Source organism: Pteropus medius, unplaced genomic scaffold, assembly GCF_902729225.1.
Source record: "Pteropus medius unplaced genomic scaffold, Ma_sr-lr_union100, whole genome shotgun sequence".
Taxonomy (NCBI): domain Eukaryota; kingdom Metazoa; phylum Chordata; class Mammalia; order Chiroptera; family Pteropodidae; genus Pteropus; species Pteropus medius.
Window position 1 is genome coordinate 201338 of NW_024354500.1, and position 23677 is coordinate 225014.

General features: G+C 34.8%; 1 protein-coding gene and 1 pseudogene across 7 annotated transcripts in view; both read left to right on the forward strand.

Moving 5' to 3' along the window:
• The window catches only part of USP45 (ubiquitin specific peptidase 45), a 62861-nt gene continuing 39184 nt past the window's right edge, over window positions 1–23677 (forward strand). For 2 of the 7 annotated variants that reach the window (XM_039853018.1, XM_039853019.1), the window contains exons 1-5: window positions 1–67; window positions 4067–4176; window positions 7938–8110; window positions 8481–8584; window positions 12317–12417. In XM_039853018.1, coding sequence (XP_039708952.1) covers window positions 4077–4176; window positions 7938–8110; window positions 8481–8584; window positions 12317–12417 — 478 coding nt within the window. In that variant the 5' untranslated portion in view covers window positions 1–67; window positions 4067–4076. Of the gene's footprint in view, window positions 68–4065; window positions 4177–7937; window positions 8111–8475; window positions 8585–12316; window positions 12418–23677 lie in introns of those variants that run through there. The other 5 variants (XM_039853020.1, XM_039853024.1, XM_039853023.1 and 2 more) reach the window with 4 other exon arrangements.
• Window positions 17520–17638, forward strand: LOC120595244 (uncharacterized; annotated as a pseudogene).

Consider the following 23677-nt stretch of genomic DNA (forward strand, 5'->3'; position numbering starts at 1 on the left):
AGCCGGCGGGACAGCGGCGCAAGCGCAGTCTCTTCTGGTTGTAGACGCGGAGGCTCGGCCCGGCGGGGTGAGTCTGGTTCGCGGCCGTGGGGTCGTCGCGGTTTCTGTCTTCGTTTTCGCGGCTTCAGCCCCTTGTGGCGTGACAGGTCTGGGAGAGAGGCCACCCTCGCACTCCCGTTCATCTTCTGGACCCTTAGGGGAACCAGGCTGTCACTTAGGGCCGTGTGAGCGCTGCCGGGCCGGCCCGGTATTCGTGCGGCTGCGGGAGGAGTCGGGGGAGACTGGGCGGGAGAGGGCCGCCAGGGCGGGGCCCCAGTCCACGCCTCACCTTGACCGAGGCGCGTGGCGTCCTGACACCCTTCCGGCCTCCTTCCAGCGCTGTCTCCTCACTACGCATTTCCTCTTCAGAAACTTGGTATATTTTTTAAGTGACGGGAGGAAGCGTGTCTAACCACGGGATTCTGGCAGCATCGTGCAATATTAGAAGCCCTGTAGGCGGACTCCTGGATCCAAATCCCCACTCACCACTTAACCCGCCCCAAGACCTCTGCACGCCACTTAACCTATATGTATCTCAGTTTCAAATATAAAATGGAGGAAATAATAGTAACCTATATCAAAAGGTGGTCGTGAGGATTAAGAGGGGTATCTTTCAGGTGCTTAGAACGTACGTAGCGTGATGCACAGCAAAAATGCATAAATGCTGTTCATTTTTTTGAGCCTGGTTTCTAAATCAGTTCCCCTCAACACACACACAATTGAAAATAATTGCTCAAGAGTCCAAGAGTAGGAAAAAAGATTTTCTTCTGAGAATATGGGCTTCTGTTTACATAAACTGTTTTTAAAAATCAGCCATTTCTAAACAACTTTAATTGAAAGTCCTACCTTAAAGAAAAGACATGTTAGAGTAATGCTGAAGTTGAAAACTGAAAACTTTGGTTGGGAAACCACCTGAGAAAAATGACCAGAATGTATTTGTGCTGAAAAGAGTTAACACTATAGGCCTGAGACTGCTATATTTAGAAAGGCCTGAAAGCAAGGTTAACCCTTTTTTGGCTTCTGGGAACTGTGTGGTTTATGCTGTACAATGCGGTTTGTACTGAAGTTACCAGCCCCATAAAAATCCTGGGTCTGCAAGTCTATAATTGGCTTCCCTGGGCAAAAACATTGCACAGACATTGCTGGAATTTGACTCCTTCTGGGAGGGACAGATATAAGCCTGCATGATCTGTCTCCAGATTTGCTTGTGGCTTTTTCCATTATGATCAGGCTGTATGCCCATTCTACATTGCTACAAATAAACATTAGCTATGAGTACAACTATATGCTGAGTTTTGTGAGTCCTTCTAGTGAATCTCCAAATGTGAGGGTGGTCTTGGAACTTCGCAGGCAAAATATTGGTGATAGAAAGTATTTGGAGCTCTAATAATTGAATTTGTCCCTTTTGCTTTCAAGGGGAATTGAAAAAGAAAGCTATACAGATAAGTGATTGCTAAGTAGTGGGTTACTGTCCAAAATGATTATGTTTAGACATATTGTATATGTCAGAAAAATCACTGGAAATTGACTACATTACCATATTAAGTTGGAGTCCATGTTTTTTGAAAAAAGGCACAGGTCTTTTATAGATTGTAGGTCAAATACTTGGTTCTTTTTTTTTTTAATTCTGCCAGCATTCTCTATGTGTTAATGTTCATCTTTATCAAGAATTTATCTGCAGTTGGGAAAAAAATATGACCAGTTTCTCTTGGGCCATTTTTCTGTATTAGTTATGTCTGTCTCTTCTCAGGATACAAAGTTAAAATAGTTGGAGGTAAGTTTGTAAGTTTGGGGATGGAAAGATCAGATTTGCCATCTGATTGTCTCTTTTCTCTCAGTAAAATAGAAGACTAGATTTTATTTTGAAGAATGGGGTGATGGAGGAGTTGGAGGTTTGGGAGAGTGAGGAGTAGGTAAGTTGACCAGAATATGTAGTAGATAATGGGATGTCTTGATCCATTTGAGATTGTGATTAAGAATTTAGTGGACCCAATCTGCTTTCTTAGAATTTCTTCATCCTATTTGGATGCAGATATGAAGAAAGTGGTTAATTGGGTTAATCTAGGATTGGGGTTCTTTTATTGGGGTGATGTGGTAGTTATTTAGGCCATGCACATATGTTCTGTTCTCTATTGGTACATGATAAGGTTGCGCTCTTTGTGCCCACCCTCCCCCTCTCCCCATGTCTACTTGAAATTAGATGTAAACATATTACTTGTTTTGGCCAGTAAAATATGAGCAGAATGACATGTCTCACTTCCAAGTGAAGTTCAAGAACTAGAACTCCCTTTGTCACGTCCCCTTTCTCCCTCCCCTGCTGTAGTGATCATGGGAGCACTTGTTGAGATACGAGTGCTTCTTGTTAGCCTGAGCACTAAAGGAAAATAGAAGTGGTTGAACAAGCAAGCTTCAAGGACTTAAAGTTGTGATCAGAGAATAGAATACGTGAATTAGTGATTTTGCAACGTAAGTGGTTGAGGGAGTTTGGAGGGAGAAGGCAGTCAGAAATGAAGTGGTCAAGAAACTCAGAGGCCTTGTACATCCCTGTGACCCTGAAGGCCTTAATTTGTCGCAGCTCAGTTCTGTAGTGATGACCCTTGGACTTAAAGAAATGGCTCTTAAAATGATAAATTCAAAAGTTCCCTTATGTGGCACATGGTACAACTAAATCAAGATTCAGAATTTGTTATTGAATTGATTCTTCCACCATGATCAATAAAAACAAATAAATAAATAACCATGAAAATTACCATGTAGGTTGGCCATGGAGCAGGGCGATGTTAGTTAGGATTTAGGCTAAGCTACTTTTAACAGAGACTCCAAAATAATGTGGTTAAAAAAAATGCTTAACTCATATCTAAAATCTTTAGAATTAATGGAGTTTTTAAGATATATTGAAAATAGAGGTAAATAACACCATGAAGAAAGTCAAATTCACTGTGGGACATTACACAGCCTTGCTATTGAAAGCGTGGTCTGTGGACCTCCAGCAATGACTTCCCATTGGGAGCTTTTTAGGCAGAATCTCAGGTCCTGTGCTAGACTTGTTGAATCAAAATCCACATTTTAACAAATTCTCCAGGGCGACTCATGTGCACTGCCTTGATCTCTAAAAAAAAGCCAGTGTCTTTGGAAAGTAAAGCACTGTTAACTCTCCTTTTATGGGAAGAACAATTGTAGATTAAAAGATACTAAAGTGTTATAACCAGCACAAAGTACACCTTGATTGAATCCTTATTAAAAACAAACAAACAAAAAAAACCAGTATAGAAGACATTTATGGGTCAGCCGAAGAAATTAGAATATGATGGGATATGAGATAATATTAGGGAATTGTTAATTTTCTTAGATATGATAATGATATAATTATAAGGAGACTAACCTTAGTCTTAAGAGATACGTGCTCTCTGCAACTTTCAAATAGTTCGCCAGAAACATATATACATATATGTCTGTGCACATTGATATTTAGATAAAACAAATATGGCAAAATGTACTAGATGTGGAATCTAGATAGTATATTGGTATTCATTACACTGTTTTTTAACTTTTGTGGAAGTTTAAAATTTTTCGTAATAAAAAAGGAGAAAAAATGCAGTACCTTAAAAAGATAGAAATTTATTTCTCTCTCAGTAGTCCAGCACTAGATCATACTGTGCAGGTAGGTTGGCTCTAATGTACTTGGCTCCTGCTATCTCCCTAAGTAGTGGGACAGGAGAAAGGGCAAAGGGGGCACATGACCCAGAAGCAGCACTTATTCCATTCAGCAAAATGTTCGTTTTTTCACTCATCTGGACAGCATATATCTAAGGAGTATTTGGTAAAAGTCAAATGTAATGTGCCATTTGTATATTGGTTTAATAAACATTTCTTTGGTTTCAACTGATTTCCTGCTCTTCCTCTATTGATTTAGTAAACCAGTTAAAATCAAAGTCATTTTAATTTTAATATGCATTAAGTAAAATACATAAAATTTTAATTTTGAAAATTAAAGTGTATTTACTTCCCCCCACCCCAACTTTTTCAGTAAATAACAGATGCGGGTGAAAGAGCCATCTAAAGCTTTACCTGAGAAAGCCAAAAGAAGTAAAAGGCCTACTATACCTCATGATGAAGACTCTTCGGATGACATTGCTGGTAAATTGGGATATCTATTATCGTAAATATTATTTCAGAAAAGAAATAACAATATATGTTTTTAATAAATCCTTTGCCTTTTATTTTTACCATTTTCTGCATGATCTTTAAAATCAGCTTGTCAAGTTCCAAAAAATCCTATTGGTGTTTTTATTGAGTTTTTGTTTAGTTTTTAAAGTAACTTAGAATTGGCTTTTTATTTGTTTTTCTTCTGTTTTTCATGGCTTGTTAAAACTAAGCCTTCGAGCCACAGTGGTTGTCAGATGACCCCGGGGAGCTTCTGGCTTCACGGCTTACTTATAGCTTCATGCCTTCAGTTTTGGCCTCGAGGATTTTCTCTACTTTCTTACCAGTTCAGCTTTCCATTTAAAAAGGTGTTTTAATATGTTATTTCCATTTTTATGTGTTTTTAACTTGGGTAGTGTTTCAGAGTAGCTAGAAGGCTGTATTGAAAAAAGTCTGAATTGTATCTTTAAATATTTATTCTCTTGTGTTAAATATAGTTTTCTTCAGGAATTCTGATTATTATGTTAACTCTCCTTTGCCTATCTTCCGTAGTTACATTTTTCTCAAATCCTCTAAAACTCCTATTTCCTTTTCATTTTGCTTGTTGTTTTCATTTTTATCTTTTACTGTGTTTTCAGCATTTTCTGTGTCACCTTATGCTCTTTTTAGTTTTACCTTCATTTTTGCGGTTTTATTATTTTTTCTTTAACTTCTTTCCTGAACTTTACCAGTTGCTTGCTCTTGTTTCTCTGCCTCATGCTAGAGTGTTTGCTTCTGTTTTGTATTTTCAATTCATGGCAGTGATTGCTGTGCCACGATTTTCCTTTTCTTCTTTTTTCTTACATTATCTTAGCATAGATTTTACAGCTTAGATTTTTTTTTTTTTGATTACTTATTCTTTGATGTAGGGTTGTTTCTCTTGGGCCAGTACGTTTTAGAATATTTATGCAAGAAGGAGGGCCAGTGCACTGTTGAGACCCAACTGGAATTTTGAGTTTGAGCTCATTTGGCCTTTACTTCTTTCTAACCAACAGGATTATGCAGCCCTGGGTTTTTTCAGTATCCAAAGTGTCTGTCCTCCCCAACTGCCATAGAGTCATGACTGTTTCCTGCAAATAATGGCGTGCTTTTTTGTTTCTCACTTAGTAAATGAGAAGTTCCCTTTTGTTTCTTCTCAAAATTGGATATAGGGGCGCCCTGCCACTGTTGTTGCAGCACAGAGATTTAGGTTTTATTTTATGTCCGTGAATCATCCAGCGTTCTCTGAAATGACAGCTGCAGCATTCTCTGCTTCCTTTTCTGTGCAATCCTATTTGATTTCTGATGCTTTGAAGTGGGAGCCCTTCCACCTAATTTGTGACTTGACTATTCAGCTGTCTCTTGTTTTCTCTGAAAATGAACTTTGTCTATTCATTTCTTGTTCTTTTTGCCCTTAGATATTTTCTAGGAGGAGAAAGGGGAAGTGTTGATTTTATTTCAACATTTGCAAACCTTGTAGACCTTGTAAAGTTTTTATTAATATTTAAAGTAGAAAACATGGAGATTTGGATTACTGTTTTTGATTTGTTCATGTGAAACAACTATAGACTATAATACATGGACCTATTTGTCAGATGAAATTTAGGCAATTATATGATTAAACAAATTATAGAAAACTAGGGAAATTTGCTTATTAATACAAAGAAATTTTTATATTTTCCCCCACAAATATTAGCTCTTATAAGGAAACTTCAAATGTTTAAATTTAGTAATACTTATAAAAATATACATAGTGGAGACATTTAAAAGCTAATAGGTTTAATTTTGGGGCCTGGAACCTATTTAAAAAATTTCAACTCAATAAATTTTGAAAATCTTACTGGTTTTGTTCAGTGATTCATGAATTGGGTAGCATTCCTTTTAGCAAATAGAAAGGAGCTCCAAGGAGCTGTAGAAACTTAAAATTTTTTATAGGCAAAAGGGAGCAGGACAAGGAAGTTACACTAGCAAAAGGTATATTTGTTGTTGCAAGGTCATCTTCCTTTAGGGGATGGCGGGGGTCCCAGCACATTAACTCACTGGTGCTGACCAGGTAATTCCAGATTGACTGGTTTAAGATTCCATTTTGGAGAGAGGCTAAAACTGTAATTAAGTTAGATATTAAGTCTCATTTTGGCGACATGGAGCTTAGCATAGCTGACTCCATTTTGGTTCTGTTGTCTTTTTTTAACAATCCTTTTTATCTTGAATTCATTAACAATTTCAGCCTTATAAATCTGAATTATAGAATCAGGGAATGGCTAAGTTGTATTTTGGCCAGATCCTACCCCAAAGACGATATAGAAGGTATGTGGAATGATTTTCCCCTTAGAATTTTAAAATATAAAAACTCAAACAAATCAATGACATGTGGTAAACCATTTCTAGGTCTTGAACTTGTCTGGTCATTTATCAGTCTTTCTCTGAACATTGCTTTTTTTAATAGAATGTGTCCTTGTTTTTCAAACATAGGACTTTATGTCTATTCTTATAACTTGCTCTTGGTGTGAAATTAGAAGTTTGCATCTTTTATCAGATTTACATATTACTTTTGTTAAAATTATATTTCATTATAATTAGCTTGTCAGGAATCACATTCCTAGTCTTCAGGATGAAATGGAAGTAACGCTCAGCCTCTCTCTAGTTAACTAGTAGGTGAAAAGAAATGCTTTGCATTTAGAAAGGAAAGTGGAGAAAGTTGAAATATACATACTCCTGTTTGCTCTTCAAGTTACTCAGTCTCCTTGTTTGATTTTGCAGGTAGTTGATTTGGGCAGGTTTGGTGTTTGGGATATTGCAGGTGAAGTAATTGAAGTGTTCATGTTTTGGGGAAAAATGAAAGTGTCTTCTTGGGAGAAGAATACAGTTGTTTGAAGAATTAAAAACATATTTGCTCATTTTGGTCATTTGTCACCACACAATGCACACAGTACGAATCTGTTATAAAGAGTAATTCATTAAGGACCAGGAAAAATCATTTGTTATTTGAGAATATTCATTAAGGAGAATTCTGAAAATTCTTTTTCCTATAAATGATGTCACTGCTGCTCACTCTCTTTTTCTCCCAACAATGATGAAAATAGCATCATAGCAGAACTAGTCTATACAAAAGATTTTACCCGTGTATCTTAATGGAAGAAAATACATTCAAAATGCTTGACATATAGTAGCTACTCAATAAATAATCTCCTTTATTTATTTTTATTTTTCAACTAATTTTAGATTCACAGGACGGTACAAAGAAATATGCAAGGAGGTCCCATCATCCTTCACCTGTCCTCTCCTGATTTAACATGTTGTATTTCTGTAGAACAATATCAATACCAGGAACCTGACATTGGTACATTCCTTTGAGCTTATTCACATTTCACCAGCTCTACATGCACTCGTATGTGTGTGCGTGTATAGTTCTCTGCAGTTTTATTACATGGGTAGCTTTCTATAACCACCAGAATCAGGATACTTGCCTGTAACATCACTACCCTAAGTGCTACCTATTTATAGCAGCACCCCCTTCTGTAGCCCCTGGCAACCACTAATCTGTTCTCCCACTCTTTAATTCTGTTATTCACAAATGTTTTATAAGTAGAATCATGCAGTATATATCCTTGTGAGTTATTTTTTTAAATCTCTGTGCTTTTTAGTTATAGCATTTTCATATTAGTGGCTTTTCGTTACTGATGTTAGAACTTTGGTTTAGCAAAGAAAATGTTCAAATTTTGTTTTGTCTTATTCAGTAGGTTTCACTTGCCAACATGTAAGTCATGCTATCAATGTGAATCATGTGAAAAAAGCAATAGCTGAGAATCTGTGGTCAGTTTGCTCAGAATGTTTAAAAGAAAGAAGATTCTGTCATGGGCAGCCAGTACTTCCTTCTGATATTTGGTTGTGCCTCAAGTGTGGTTTTCAGGTGAGAAAATGTTTTTTATGTGTGAGTTTGTCTTAAGTACTTTTCTTTTAAGTATTTAAATGCTTATTTTGAGTTGGACTATTAGTAATGCTTAGAACTTAAGATAAATTTATTCCATGTTTAGATAGAACTCTCCAAGGCTGAGCTTAGAAATACTTAAGGTAAAGGTATGTTTTGTTAAGAAAGTAATTGTGTGGTTTATAAAAACTTGAAAGGGAATCAAGCCCACTCACAGTAGTTCTCATATCTAGACCTGCCTTTACCTAGTTGTGTTTTAGAAGTTTTTTGAGTTTGAGTATGATTTAAGTTTTAGTTAACTTGAAACAAATTTATACATAAATCATACAAATAACATTCTGTTCCTCTTTAGGGTTGTGGTAAAAACTCAGACAGCCAGCATTCATTGAAGCACTTCAAGAGTTGGAGAACAGAGCTTCATTGTATTATAATTAGTCTGAGCACATGGATTGTATGGTAAGTTAGATTTTGTTAGTACTTTTGTCCACTACAAAAATATCTTTTTCTTTGAGCTTTATAGGTAAAATATTTGAAGATGTTATAGCAGCTTATGCTTTGTCGTCTGACTTTAAATTGGAATAATTTAAGAAAATTAACATTCCCCATGAATATAAAATTTAAATAAGAAAAAAAACAGTTACTTCTCTACTTTTCTTTAACATTTTCCTTGTACAATCAAGAAAAATTCTTGCTTGTTGGTTTTTTGTAATGAACTTGCTAATACAGAATCCTAGAGTTCTAGAGGAGGAAGGTACTCCAGGCAGTCAAGTGGTTTGGTGATTCTCTACAGGGGAAAGGGAACTTCTCAGGTGATTCTGCCATGTCAGCTCAGCTGGGAATCAAGCCCAGTTCCCTCATTTTATGTGTAAGGACACTGAGTATCATTTACATTTTTGTGATTACAAAGCAGAAATCCAGGCATGGAAAAGACTTTTGATTCCCTGTCTTTTACCAGGATTGCACACTGCTTCAGTGATATAAGTGGACACTGTATTGAAAACCTTTTCTTGTATTTTACAACAAACACTTTCTAACTGGAATTGTGAACTCCTAGGGTTCCTTGAATGAATTTTCAGGAGTTTTCAAGTTTTCTTTAAGACAGAAACATTTTAACTTTGTATTTTCATTTCAGGGCTCTAAAATTAATATAAAGATGTTTTGGTGTATAGGAGAGATCATCATCTTATAATTTAATTCAGCCACAGGATCAGGTGCTTGCTGCATTTGTGTTTTTGTTGTCGTTGGCCCCACGTATTAGGGAGAATGAGGAAAGAACAGAGGATACGTAATATTAAATGATGCATTGGAACCAAGGAAGTGGGGGATGATGCCCAGTGTGGCAGCTCAATAAACACTTCTCCGCAGTCTGAATAGAAGCAGTGGTCTCAAAGTATGGGGCACATCAGAATCATAAGGAGGGCTTGGTAAAATAGACTGCTGGGCCCCAGGCCTAGAGATTCTCATTTAATAGTTTTGGTGTGGGGCCTAAGAATTTGCATTTCTAACAAGTTCTCAAGTATTGCCAATGCTGCTAGTCTGGGAACCACAGTTTGAGGACCATTAAAATAGAAAAAGTGGTGGGGGAATTGAGTAGCACCTGGTAGAATAGGCTCATCTCAACTGAACTAGTGTCAAAACTTCTGTTGTAGCTCTTAGGGCCATAATTATGGTCTGATAATTTCATGATTTAATTTCAGCAAAAAATCTTTACCTAACATAATGAATTAGTATTATTAGTTTTAGTTTAATCGATTTTATAATTTTGTTTTTATATGTATAACTTGGCATTCATTATTAGGACGATGAATTTACTGCATTTGTGAGTGAATGTATTAGATTTATATTAAAAGAAAATAATTTAAGCTATATTTAAGATATAATTTAAGCTATAATTTAAGCTACAGATATAAGCTATATCTGTAGAATTATTTTCCTTTCAAAGGAAGAAATTCAAATTTGTTTTATACATTTATAGAAATTTAAATATTGTGACTATTTTTCTCCATCCAATTCTTAAATGTTAAAAAGTTTAATAATTTCAGTAGAAAACTTCATTAATTTGAATTAAAGAGGCTAGCCTGAACTAGAGAAAAACCTGAAAAACCTAAAAAATAAAGAAATATAGATTTGATTATGGTTAACAAAGTGTTGCTGGATAGTGGATTTAATACTGCTTAGTAGATAATAATTATTAGCACAGTGGTTTCTTCTGACTTTACATCAGAATCACACAGGTAGAATTAACCTTTAGGTGCCAGGGGTCCCCTATTAATTCAGGGTTTCTGTATTTTTAAGTTCTATAGGTGATTCTTATGCCTAACCAAAGTTGTGAGGTACTGATTTAATGCTTAAGTAAAAGTATACATGAGTGCTTCTAAAGTGTCTCAATTTCTCATCTATAAAAAGAAAATATACTTCTGTAAAGCTATTTATTTTGAAAGCAATGATGCTTCTTTGATTTTTGTGAGGAATTAAACCAGAAAATACATATCAAGCACTTAGAACAGTGCCTGGCATATAATAAATGTTCCAATAATTTTTTTTGTTATATCTAATGGAAACAAGTAATTTTAAGTTATTTTGAGCTGTCTTTTCCAAATCCACTGCCATTGTGTAGTTTTTATTTATGTTTTCTTTTTGTACTCTTAAAGTTATAACAATGTATTTTATAATAAGTAAACATTACATTGCAATGTTAGTAAAAATTTCTTGACATTTCAATATTTTACAAATGAGCAATTATATTTTTATTTTTGGCAATAGTTACATCAGTAAATATTGATCACCTATTATAATGTAAGCCTGGTAACTGTAATTACATTGTTTAAATTACATCATCGTCTGTTGGAAAAGATGTTTTGGGAATGTTTTCTATGACTCATTTCCTTTATGGATTTATCTATGTATCTATTTCTGTGTGCAAATGATAGAGTGGACACTCGGTGAATATTTGACTGAATTTGAGTACTATTTAGAAAAAGAACCCATTTACAGCCATTGATCCCAGAACCCCTGATAGTTATAGGTAAGAAGATTGAATATGTTAAGGTAGTGTTGGTACAACACATTACATTTATAAACACTTTCATTGCTTTCTAACATATATTTTTATTTGATCATTGGATCCCATGAAGATAAAGAATAGGTAATGATAACATACAGAAGCCTTTATTAATACTGTATTTACTAATGAGTAAACATAGTGGAAGGTAATTTTCTGAAAAGGAAGGTGCTTTTCAGAAAGGAATTTTGAAAATCTCTTCCTTGAATCTCACTTCCCAAATAAGCTTCAAACAAAATAAAACACTTATCTTGTCTAGTCTTCTCCATCTCTATACATGGAACCTCTGTCACTTAAGTATGCAAGCCAGAAGCCTGGCAGTTATTTTCTTTTTATCTTATTTTATTTTTTAACCTTTTAACTAAAATAGACAAATGATCTAATAAATTCCTTTGTACCCATCACCCAGCTTTAAACATTACCAACTCACAGCTAGTCTTGTTTCATCTAAACCAGGATTTCTTATTCTTATTATTATTTTCCTTTGGGCTGATAATTCTTTGTTGTGAGGGGACTGTCCTGTACATTGTAGGAGGTTTAGCAGCATCTCTTGCCCCTACCCATTGGATGCCAGTAGCAGCTTCACCAGTAGTGACAAAAATGTCTCAAAACATTGGCAAATGTTCCCTGGGGTGTAAAATTGCTTTTGTTTGAGAGTCGCTGACAGACCTTCATCCACTTTTCCCTTCACATGGCAGTTATTTTGACACTTCCCTCTCCCTTATTTTTTATATCTAATTCATTACCGTTTATACCTAAAAATATATAAAATAAATTTATTCAATTTTCTCTAGATCCACTGCTTCTACACTGATGTGTTTCTATGCCTGATTCCCTCCAATCTGATATGAGTGTTGTTTTTAAAATGTAAATTAGATCATATCATTCCCCTGCTTGAAAACCCCTCATGGCATTCCATTACTTTTAGGAAAACTACCAGACCTTTGAGTGAGAAAGCTCTTTATGAACTGTCCCCTGCTTATTTCTCTAGACTTACTTGGTGCCTCGTAGCTCCGTTATTCCCATAATTTAAAGACAAAAGTAGATAAATGTCAACTTTATTACTTGATGTGAAATATTATTGAAGATACTTTCATAATATTTGCTTAAATTTTATATTTTTTCAGGTGTTATGAGTGTGATGAAAAATTATCAACACATTGTAATAAGAAGGTTTTGGCTCAGATAGTTGATTTTCTTCAGAAACACGTTTCTAAAACACAAACAAGTAAGTTAAGTAATTGCTAAAGAAATCTATATTAAAGTACAGTATTTTATATTTCATATAAAGAGTTCATAAATTCATAAAGAGTACTTTACATGTTCCTGTCACTTCTCAGTAGGAGTGCCATGCATTCTTAGGTAGCTATTATGTATTGTATTTATATAACCAGTAATGAGAAGCTGGTGAGGGTAGTGTCTAGATAATGGGCTTTTTAGTCAGTGCAATGGGCTTTTTAGTCAGTGCTGAGTTTGACTTTAGGCTCCACCTAAATTACTTACTGTCCATGTGGCTTTTAGTTTCCTTACTTAAAAAAATAGGATAATAATTCTACCATATACAGTTGTTGTGAGCCTTAGAAATGTTTTCTAAAGATTTAGAAATTATGTACGTAAAAATATTTGCATAATGCCAAACACATGGTTATGAAATGACATCTGTTATTTGTTATGTAATCGTAGTGCAGTTCTGACACTAACCACCTGTAATTAGGCTGACCTTGCAGATTAAGGGCTCAGTGCCCCTACAAGATTGCCCTCACTTCATACACTATCCTCAAGTTCAGGAGTTCTCAGGCCACCCACATTTCTGATCAACTGGCTATAAAATCAGGGATTCTCACTATCCTGTTAAGTTCAATAATTTGCCACAGTGACTCAGAGAACTCAGGAAAATACTATACTTACAATTATGGTTTTATTATAGGAAAAAAAAAAGATACAAATCAAGATCAGCCAAAAGAAGAAACACATAGGGTGGCTTTGGGAAGGCCCCAAACATGCAGCTTCTGTATCTTCTTCCTGTGGTGTCAGGATGCATCACCTTCCTGGCACATCGATGTGTAACAGTACACACAGACTGCTACAGACTATTGTTAATAAGCAAAGAAGGAAGCTCGCTGGAGCTTTGGTGTCCAGAGTTTTTATTGAGGTTTCATTGCATAAGCATGACTGACTGAATCATTGGCCACATGATTTACCTCAGTCTCCAGACCCCAACCTTCTAATCACATGGTTGGTCCTTCTGGCATAGCAAGCTCCCATCCTGAGTCATTTTATTGGCATAACCTATCTAGGACCCACAATAAATAAAAAAGACACTTTGTTAACATTAACTATCAAGTGTGGTCCCAGGGGCCCATGATGAACAAAAAAAGGACACTCCAGTTACTCTAGAAATCCTAGGATTTAGAGGGTACTTCTCAGGAACCCAATACAAAGGGCAGCCAAATCCTTTATCATACAATAGTAATGTATTGTATATTATATACTTGGTTGATTATATACTTTGTTATCTAACATATAGGCAATATATAATACATGTGAATATAAATTAAGAGTAAGAGGGAAGCAGTTTCTTCATTAAAATATATTAAGTGCCTATCATATGCCAGGCTTTATACTTTATTCAGTATATACTTTATTCAGTGGTAAAACAAAAATAGTTTTATCTTGCCCTCTTGGAGTTTAGAGTATAGTGGGGGGAAAAAAATAAGCAAATATATAATAACTTGATAAGTGCTACAAAGGAAAGGAACAGATTGCAGTGATAGATGATAAATCTGGTGGTCACAGTGATCAAGAAAGGCCAATGTGGCTGGAGCGTGGTTTGCTGGGAGAGACTCAAACGAGATGAAGTTAAGAGGTAGGTGGGAGGTCATGAAGGATACTGTAAAGAATTCCTTGGTAAAGATTTTTTATTTTATTGTAAGTGTAATGGAAGCTGTTAAAGTTTTAAACGGGAGTAACAGTTATTTTATCTTTTTTAAAAACAAGATTACTCTGATTGCTATGTGAAGAGTGGACTGTTGGGGGTTAAGAGTGGCAGTGGAGAGATCGTTAAGGAGGTCATTGTGGTAGGGAAGGTGAGGGACTAGTTAGTAGAGGCCCTGGTGGGAAGTGGGTGGATTAAGATGTAATGAGTGAGGGAGAGTGGGAGGAATCAAGTACAAACCTGAGGATTTTGATTGAGTAACTAGGTGAATGGGAGTGAATGGACATGATAATTTTGAAATTCCTTTGGAGCAGAATTGAACTGCTTAGTAATTGGCATCAGAAACCAAAAAATTATATAAAAAATGTAATGATCAGCTGTATTTTTTATAGCTCAATATACAATTGTTTTTGTTAGCTGTTGCTTTGAGACAGTTATGGTGAAGAAATTGGAGGAGGAACTGAAGGAGAAGGAGGTAAACTCAGGTTCCTGGACGTTAAAAGAAATGATTCATTTTATCACTCATTCATTTATTTATTTAACAAACATTTACTGAAATCTTACTCTGTCCCAGGCATACTAGTTACAGCTCCAACTGTGCTCAAATAAAGAATAAGGATAATATAACAGTGAAAGACATTTAAGACTTCAGATGTTGTTCTCAGTGCTGTCTCTGGAAAACTGCACATCAAATTTGTGTTGTTGGCCTAATAAAAAGATACGTAAGGATATGATATCAAGGGTGGCAGAAGTACAATTGTTGAAATTTTTTTCTCTTTATTTTTTTTAATCTTAGAGGTTCCTTCAGGTTAAGAGCAAAGCCAGTCTAATTCCATTCAATTTTACACATTTCTCGAATATTTATCATAAAGAATGTAAGGTAGGAAGCATGGAATAGTGTGGAAAAAGAACATGGACTTTGAGTCAGGAGTCTGCCATTCAAATTTGACTCTTTGAATCAATCACTAGCTATGTTACCCAGGGCAGGTTACAGTGTGTTTGTCTCAGCCTCATTTTCCTCAGCACTTTCTCTTCTTTCCCATGTTGCTTCAGGGAATAGAGATTGATAAGACAGTTCCTGCCCTAAAGAAGTTTAAGGTCTAAAAGAAGGTGTGAGATAAAAAGGTGATGCTAATGTAAGCAGAATAAAATTTGTATTTTGAGAGATGTTCAAACAAAGTTCTTTAGATATCCAAAGTGGGATGTAATGTTTAGTTTTAAAAAAATGCAAAAGGAATCTAAAATGAGCAGGCTTTCAAGCTGACCCTTAAAGGGTGAACTTTGGATAGATTGAGATGAGAGAAGAAACATTTCAGGTGGTGGGAAGAACCAATGTAGGCTTTAATTGTGTTTAGGGAACCAGGGGTGGCAGCTCCTGGAATAGTGGGAAACAGATTCTTGAGGGGGTTTGAGAGTATAAAACTTTCAAAGCTAGAGAGAGACTGAGTTCTGAATTCAAGGTTTCCAGAAGTTCTCGGGCATAATGTGGCTATCTTTGTGTTCCAAGCTACAGGATTTTTCAGGCAAGTTTGATTTAAAATAAGTTCCCTTGGCATTCTGGAAGATTTTTGGCGGGGGGCAGGGTACATAGTAATCTATTGTATTCTTTCTTACATGAGGCTTTAGTATATTTTTATAAAATACTTTAAAAATCAAATGTGAAATTTGCTATTGAAATTGGAATGTTGGATATGATTATGCAGCTATTTTAAATGATAATTGTGAAGACTGTAGAAATGTAAAAATCTCTGTTTATGGTAATTTAAAAAGAATACAAAACTATGTATTGTATTTAGGTGGGAGGACAAGAATGATTTAAAAATGTTTTTATAAAAAGATCTTTTTCTATTTTGCTCTAAGTAAAAATAACTACTGAGAGGAAAGCCTGAACATATACTTTAAACATGTTCTTAAGTATGGAGTACCAGAGTTAATTTCATGTCTAATACATCCAATTCAGCTTCTCTACACAGAGAACATAGGGTATTGTCTCATCCATCTCTTAAAAACAACTAGCTCAGTGATCTGAATTTTTGCTTTAGTAGCCCTTTAGACTCTTAAAAAATTATTGAGGACTTAAACAGCCTTATGTTATATATATCAATATTTAGGTTATGTATGATATTAGGTTATGTATATCAATACTTATCATATTAGAAATTAAAACTAAAAAATTAAAATATTCACTGAAAAATAGCATAATTTCATGACATGTTAACAAATAACATTTTAAGAAGAGATAACTATTTTTCAAAATAATAATAGGTACCTTTGTTTTGTTTTTACAAATCTCTTTAATATCTGGCTTAATAGAAGACAGCTGGATTCTCATATGTACTGCATTCAGTTTTGTGACATCACATGGCATGTAGCCCCTAGAAAACTGTGTTCTATGATTGAGAATGAATGAAAGTAAAAAAAATAAGATCTTAGACTTATTAGAAACTACTTTTGACCTTAGGAATCTGAAAGGAGGATAATGTCTTCAGAACTGCTGAACTAGCACGTTTCTGTTTTTATATTTTCTGTCCAGCCTTCTTGCCCTAAGACTCAGCTCAAATCCTGCTTCAAGGACACTTTCCCAATCTTTTGTTTTATTCTATGTAGCATACCTTAGAATCTGATAACATATGGTTTTGTGATGTTTAGCTTTCATGTGTTTATGTGTCTTATTTATAAAACTATATGTACCTTTGCTGATAGTCTTTTTGATTCCTATATGGCTAAGCAGTAAATACTTGCTGAATTGATCTGAACTAGTATGTAATGCGTTTTTTTCTGAGGAAGTAGATAAGCTTTGCATTTTCACCAAACCAAACCAAACAAAACAAAACTGAATATCAAATTTATTTTATGTATTCATTCGGTCTTTTAATATTTGCATTTCTACCTTGTGCCAGATACTGTGCTATGTTGAAAATATAGTAGTGCATTGAGGAATATTGACAAATCACACTTACTTATAATTGCTTGTTGAAATAGTGCTGTGATGGAACAAGTACAGGAGACTGCGAGAACACTTTGGAGTAGTATCTAACAGACTGGAGGAGCCAGGAAGATTTTATTTAGAGGAATGCCTTCTAAGCCAAGAGCTGAAAGATACCTAGAAATCAGCTAGGCAAAGAGAGAAAGGGCATGTGTTCCATGCAGAGGAAATAGCTTATTGATGAGTGAGGGAGCTTGATACTTTCAGGGAATTTTATAGTGCTGCAAGGTTGAGTTTTATGGTGTTGGGGAATGGTGACAGATGAGACTAGAGGTAAAGAGGAACAGATATTAAAGGGACTTGTAAATTTAAAGTTTATACTGCAGACAGTGGGAAACTGTCTGCAGTATAAACACTAATTTTAAGCAGAGAGGTGGATAATAAGTTTTGTATTTTAGAGACATCACTTGTCTAAGGTCATGCCACTTTGAACAAACCCGATCCTATCTAATCTCAGAAGCTAAGCAGGGTTGGGCCTCGTTAGGACTTGGATGGGAGACCACCTAGGAAGACCAGGTACTGTAGGCATAAAAAATAAAAAATAAGGGATTGTAAGTTAACAAGGTCCTTGCAATCTGTGTGGTCAACCAAGGGTTGCCTCGCCTAAAAAACATATATAGAGAGAGACATCTCTTGACTGTAGTGTGGAGATAGTAGGCATGCTACTTTATGTGCATTTCCCCATAATGTGGCAGTATCAACTTATATGATCAAATAAAGATTTCTGAGGCTAATAGTTAACTAGGAGTTAGTGGAATCTTGAGAATAAACAGGTAAGGTAATTATTTGGTTCCAAGGTAGAGGAGTAGTGGGGCAGCAAGTTTTTCCTTTTTAAAGCTTAAACTTCTTTTCAGCTGCGGAAATGGGCAAATTACATTAATACTACATGACTGGTTTAGGTAATTGCATTAAGCAGTTGAGGGAACCCCAGTGCAGGTTCCCAGAAGAATGCTTACAGCTGTGTAGATTTCACATCTGATGCTAGCAAGCATTTGCTTTTTGAAAAAAAATCCCTCAACATCCTCCCCTACAGACACGTACCAGAAAACCTAAAACAACAAATAAAATCCTAATATAATATAAAGGTCATATATAACACAACTGAAAAAGAGCATGAAAACTCTCGTGGGGCCCACCCAAAAATATGTATTGCTAAAAGTGGGTCGATAATTCTCTTGAAAGGCTCATTTGTCACTTTGATAGTCTTGTAAATGTCATGTAAGTATTCTGTAAATACTTACAGAACACAGGAATTCCTGGTGAAATAATGTCACCTAAGCTGAGTCTTAGGGCAAGTAAGGCTGGACAGAAAATATAAAAACAAGTTTTTTTCTAAAATAATAAATTTGGCCTGTAATTTTAATACTGGGATGCCATTTAAAGTAAGCTTAAGGAGCATGAAATATTAAAGAGCATATTATCATCTGTTAAATTCATTAAATTTATGCTCTTGGTATAAAAAGACATGATTTATGTTGGTTCTTTTAGAGGTTTCATTATAAAAGTTTGGTGTATCTTTTTTTTGAAATAATAGAGTAAATAGGATGCTTGGGATCTGAAACAGTATATCTGAAGATAAATAATATAGTGCTCTTTTACAGTAACCATTTGAAGGTAATGTAACAACTCTTTTTTTAAAAAAAGTAATATATTTTGTTCTATAAAGTGACAGTTATATGCCAAAGAATTTTGAGTTTTCAAAAATAAGTACTAAATGTAGTTAGGGTTAGGGACAAGAAGATGTTAGACATTTAAAAAACAATTTATTGTTACCTGTAGGGATTGAAATCCGGGGTTCCCCATCTGAACTACAGAACATAGAAAATTATTTGAGTGACTGTTTTCTCAGTTCTCCTAAAGATGGCACTAACTAGTACCCTTCTGGATACATAGGAAGAAGTTAATTGCATATAGTGGGTGCCTAGGGTATTAGGGCTTAATTCTTTTGAAGAACCCTTTGAGAAGGGCTGATATAAACTTTAATAAAGCTATAAATTCACACACCAATGACAGTCAGCAATTGATTACATCCAGCTTTGCTTAAGATCAGTGGCCTTTTCTTTCGTATCACCACTAATATTTCATTAATGTCTTAAATTATCACACTTGTTAACCTTATCAACCATTATATACAGACAGACAGTAGATCAGAATGGTTAAGTGTATGGATTTCAAAGCCAGACTGCCTGGGTTTGAATCTCCCCGCTACCGCTAACTTCATCATCTCTCTGCAATGGGGACAATATTGGGAGATAATGTTCTCAGACTCTTTAAGCAAATCACCAATTAAGTTTGCTTTTCCCATGCCAATGGGAAACTTGGGAGGCACCATTGTTCCTGTTCAATTACAATTGGCATACAATATTATATTAGTTTCAGGTGTATAACATAGTGATAGACATCTATGTAACTCGTGAGATGATCACCCCGATATATCTAGTACTCATCTGACACTACATAGTTATTACATATTATTGACTATGTTCCTTATGCTATACTTTATATCCCCTTGACTATCTTGTAACTTCCAATTTGTACTTCTTAATTCTTTTTTTGTTTTTGTTTTAGGGTTTTTTGGATAATAAGTTTTTAGTGTCATTGTTGCCAGGTTCATGAGTCTTTTTGTTTATGTACAGAACCTATTGGGTTACTCAACCAGCAGCTCTTTGAATACTCATAGGCTTAAAGATAAACTACAGAGATATAAAAGAGCCTTAAAAACTTTGTATCTAGGATGCCTGAAGTTTTCTCTCAATGTTCTTTACATTCTAGTTACTTTATTATGTAACTAATATCTGATGACAGTGTTGGTAATACAAAGGCTATAAGTAAGGTGAAATAGAGTAAATCCCTTTTAGTAAAAAAACCTTCTAACCCTGATATTCTGTGATTATTCTAATTACAGGCATTTCATGGGTTCAGGTAAAACTTGGGAATAAAACAAATGATAGCCAAAATTTTATATAACTTGTCTTTTTTGTTATTTCTGTAGCAGCTTTGTCTTTTTAATTAGACCTTACTTTAAAGTATCTTGAAGTTCCGTCCTCACTGCATTTGGTTCTGTGTTTACAAAGGAATAGTTCCCAAAGTGAGTATGATCTAAAATCACCGCCAGATTAAGAAAGCTTTGTTGTCTCTAAAAACAATTATCAGTAATCATTCAACAGAAGTAATAAATTTCTTTTTATTAAAACACATTTACCTGTTTATATGTCAGTTGAGACTGATTCTCAGACACCTTTGTTTTAAGCTGGAATTTTAAACTCTCAGCTGACAGTTTCTTAGGGAACAAGTGTACATGTATGCTTAGTTTCTAAAAGTTTTACTTAGATATCATGAATTTAAGGCTTAATTATCTCCTTGCTGTTCACTATGTATCAATTCCTTATACTCTAGTCATAAATCATAAGAATAAATATAATAGTTCATATAGTACTTGGCACACAGTAGACATTTGATAGATCAATTTGAGTTGTTACATTTTATAAATGTGCTATTTAGTAAAATGAAAAACTTGCACTGTAAATGAAACAAATTTAAATAGTTCTTAGAAAATGTCATTTTATTTTCTAGTTAAATTATCTGATCTATTTAATATTCAAGTCCAATAGTATAATTAATTTTGAATATGTTCTCATAGGCTTACACGTAAAAGTCAGCAAAACAGATCCTCGCCACTTGTGTGAAGTGGCTGTTTAACCATGAAATAAACTATTTTTATTGCCATTGCCCTGTGGATATGTTCTTTCTGGCAGTGCTGTCCATATTTGGTGGCTCTGCGTGGAGAGCCAGGTGGTGCTGAAAAGCATCGCACAGTGAAGCGTGGATGTATCTAGGTTTGACATTTGTCATCCCTCACTGCTGAAGGGAAGGGTAAAATCTGTTTTTCCATATGTTTATGCTTTTTTTTGCCTGCAGTTTTGTCCAGATGGTCTTCTGAACATTGTTTACTTTAGATTGCTATCCCAGATGTTTTGAAAACTGATGGGTAAAAGTGGTACACAGATACGTAAATCATTTGCATGTTACAGTTTAAAAATACAATTCTTATAAGATTAAAATATAACTTATTTCTGGAAGTATTTTTCCAAGTGATGAATAAATATATTTTTATATACGTTATATATTTAAATATAGTTAATATCATCCATATAGTTTAGTTCCCCTAACCACTCTGTTTTTATGTTAAGCTGAAAAATATTATGGTAGCATTTATTAAGAATGTTAACTAAAAGAAATACTTTTGAGGAATCATATTTGTTCAGAGTTGCATATACCGAAATCTGTAAGAATCTTGCCCTACTATCTTAGTTCTTCTCATTGTGCATAAGTCACCGAAGAGAAATTAGGTGGTAAAATGACAGTGGATTTATAATAAAAATATCATTGTGACCATGGGCTTAACCTGTTGGAGACTGAGTTTTGTAAAAGTAAAATCAGTAACAGTCTTGCCCTAAAAGATGGAGTAATGCTTGGATTTAATTACTCTTTCATCCTAAATCTCTTAAAAATCACTATAAACCATCTATTGGCAAGGGCTGTCTGAGAGCCTGAAACCTGCTGATTTGAGCCTCTAGTTGGAATCTCAGATATAATGAAGAGATGGACTGCTCTCATTTGCAAACCCAGCCAGTATCCTGTGGGACTTCCTCTTGTTTGTGCAGTGCTTCTTAAGCACCGACTGGCTTTTTTCATTTGTTGTTACATTCACTTGCGAGTTTGAATACTGTCTGGCCTTTTTGTGCTTTTTCTTTTCTCCATACCTGGCCTCTGCACTTCAATGACCTTCTTTATTAATTGTACTAGCCTTTGCCCCCAAGCTCTAGTGGAATGTAATTTTATCACTTCTAATAATACCTGGAGGACAGTAGAAGAGATCTATCTTGCTAGTTCTTTTCTGTGTTAACTTGGAATTCTAGGTTTGAGAATTAAAAATAGCTCTTCAGTATCAGGAAAACAAACATCGAATAACAACCAATAATGTTTAAAGAATAAGCAAACAGGATTAAAGGGAAAAGCAGGTAATAAGATTTATGAAAAAAAATTAGTTGCATCACAGGGTAGGAGAAAAGACTTGAAGGAAAAATCTTTTCCATGCAAGAGGTTTGCTTAATCTTAGAAACCACCAATTCATTTTTCTCAAGGAGGTAAGATGTTTCTACACATTCAAAAGAAATACCAAAGAATTATGAAAACTACGGTCAATATAAAAGGCAAAATTCATATTAGCAATGTAGAAAACCTAATTAGAAACAAGAGATAAATTTGAGAAAAAACTCAAAGTACAGGAAATGATTAAAGAGGAAAAAAATGAGAGCATATAAGCAATGGATGTGAAGGATAGTTCATGAAGATACATAGTGCTTACTATGCCAAGTATTTTGGAAATAGCTCATTTAATTCTTCTGAAAAAATGTGTTAATAATTCCATTTGGTTGATACTGGAGCCCCATATCTTAAGATGCATTTGAAGAGGGGGCAAAAGTCAAAGGTGCCAAGTCAAGCCATATTTGAACCAATAGGATGTGCATGACATCAGTCTACCAGGACCCAAGACTGAAATTTCTCTTTATGGTGTTTCTTCCTCCTATCCTGAGAATAGGGCTGCCTCCACCCCTGTTTATCTCCCTTAATGCTGTTGTACAGAAGAGTGATTGGTGGGGAGGAGATGTCTTACCTCCTCTTAAGAAATCATCAGAGACAGAGAAGACTACAAGTCTACTATGTTTGCTCTTTAATCTTGTAGGTTTTCATGTATGTTGAATTTTTATTATGTACATTCTCCCGAACAACACACCCCTGTGGGAAAAAGAGTGGTCATAAGAGGCATTCCCTGGTCTCCATCAATCTGATTGGAGGGACAGACAGCCAAACATTTAAAAGTTAATTAGTAATGCGGGGCAGCATGTCGGTATTAGATGAATAAAAGATAAAATTGTAAAATACTATAAAATCTGAGGCTTGAAAGTAATTTAAAAGAATATTTAGTTAAAACCAAAAGATTTGAGAACTTGGGAATTTTCTATTAAACTTCATATTATAATGATTCAGAAAGAAATTTTCTGTTAAATAGATGTCTGTTGTGTCAGGAATCATTCTCCGTTTTCATGTTATTAAATATGATGAACTGACACTATAATTTGTAAATCTGCATTAATTTTACAAGTTGGTAAACTCAAAATATTCATTTATGTACTATACACTTAAGTATTTTACTTTTTATATTATAATTCTGTTAATTTTTAAACTTTATTTGAAAACTTCAAACTTACCGAAAAGTTCCAAGAACAATACAAAAAATTGCCACTATATGGTGACTTTCTAATTTCATCATTTCTTCTGTTTATTAGTTGGCATTCTCTTCTAAGGAAGAGTTTCCTCCCTTTTACCCCATTTTAAAATCTGTTTTCAGTTGAGGCTTATCATTTTGTCCAGTGAATAGTAATCTATTAGTGCCCTTCTTCATTTTGATATTCAGATTGACTCGGATTGGACAAGTGGGAACCTACTCAAAATGATACCTGTGTATTTTGACATACTCATCACTTTTTTTGAGCATTTCTTTAT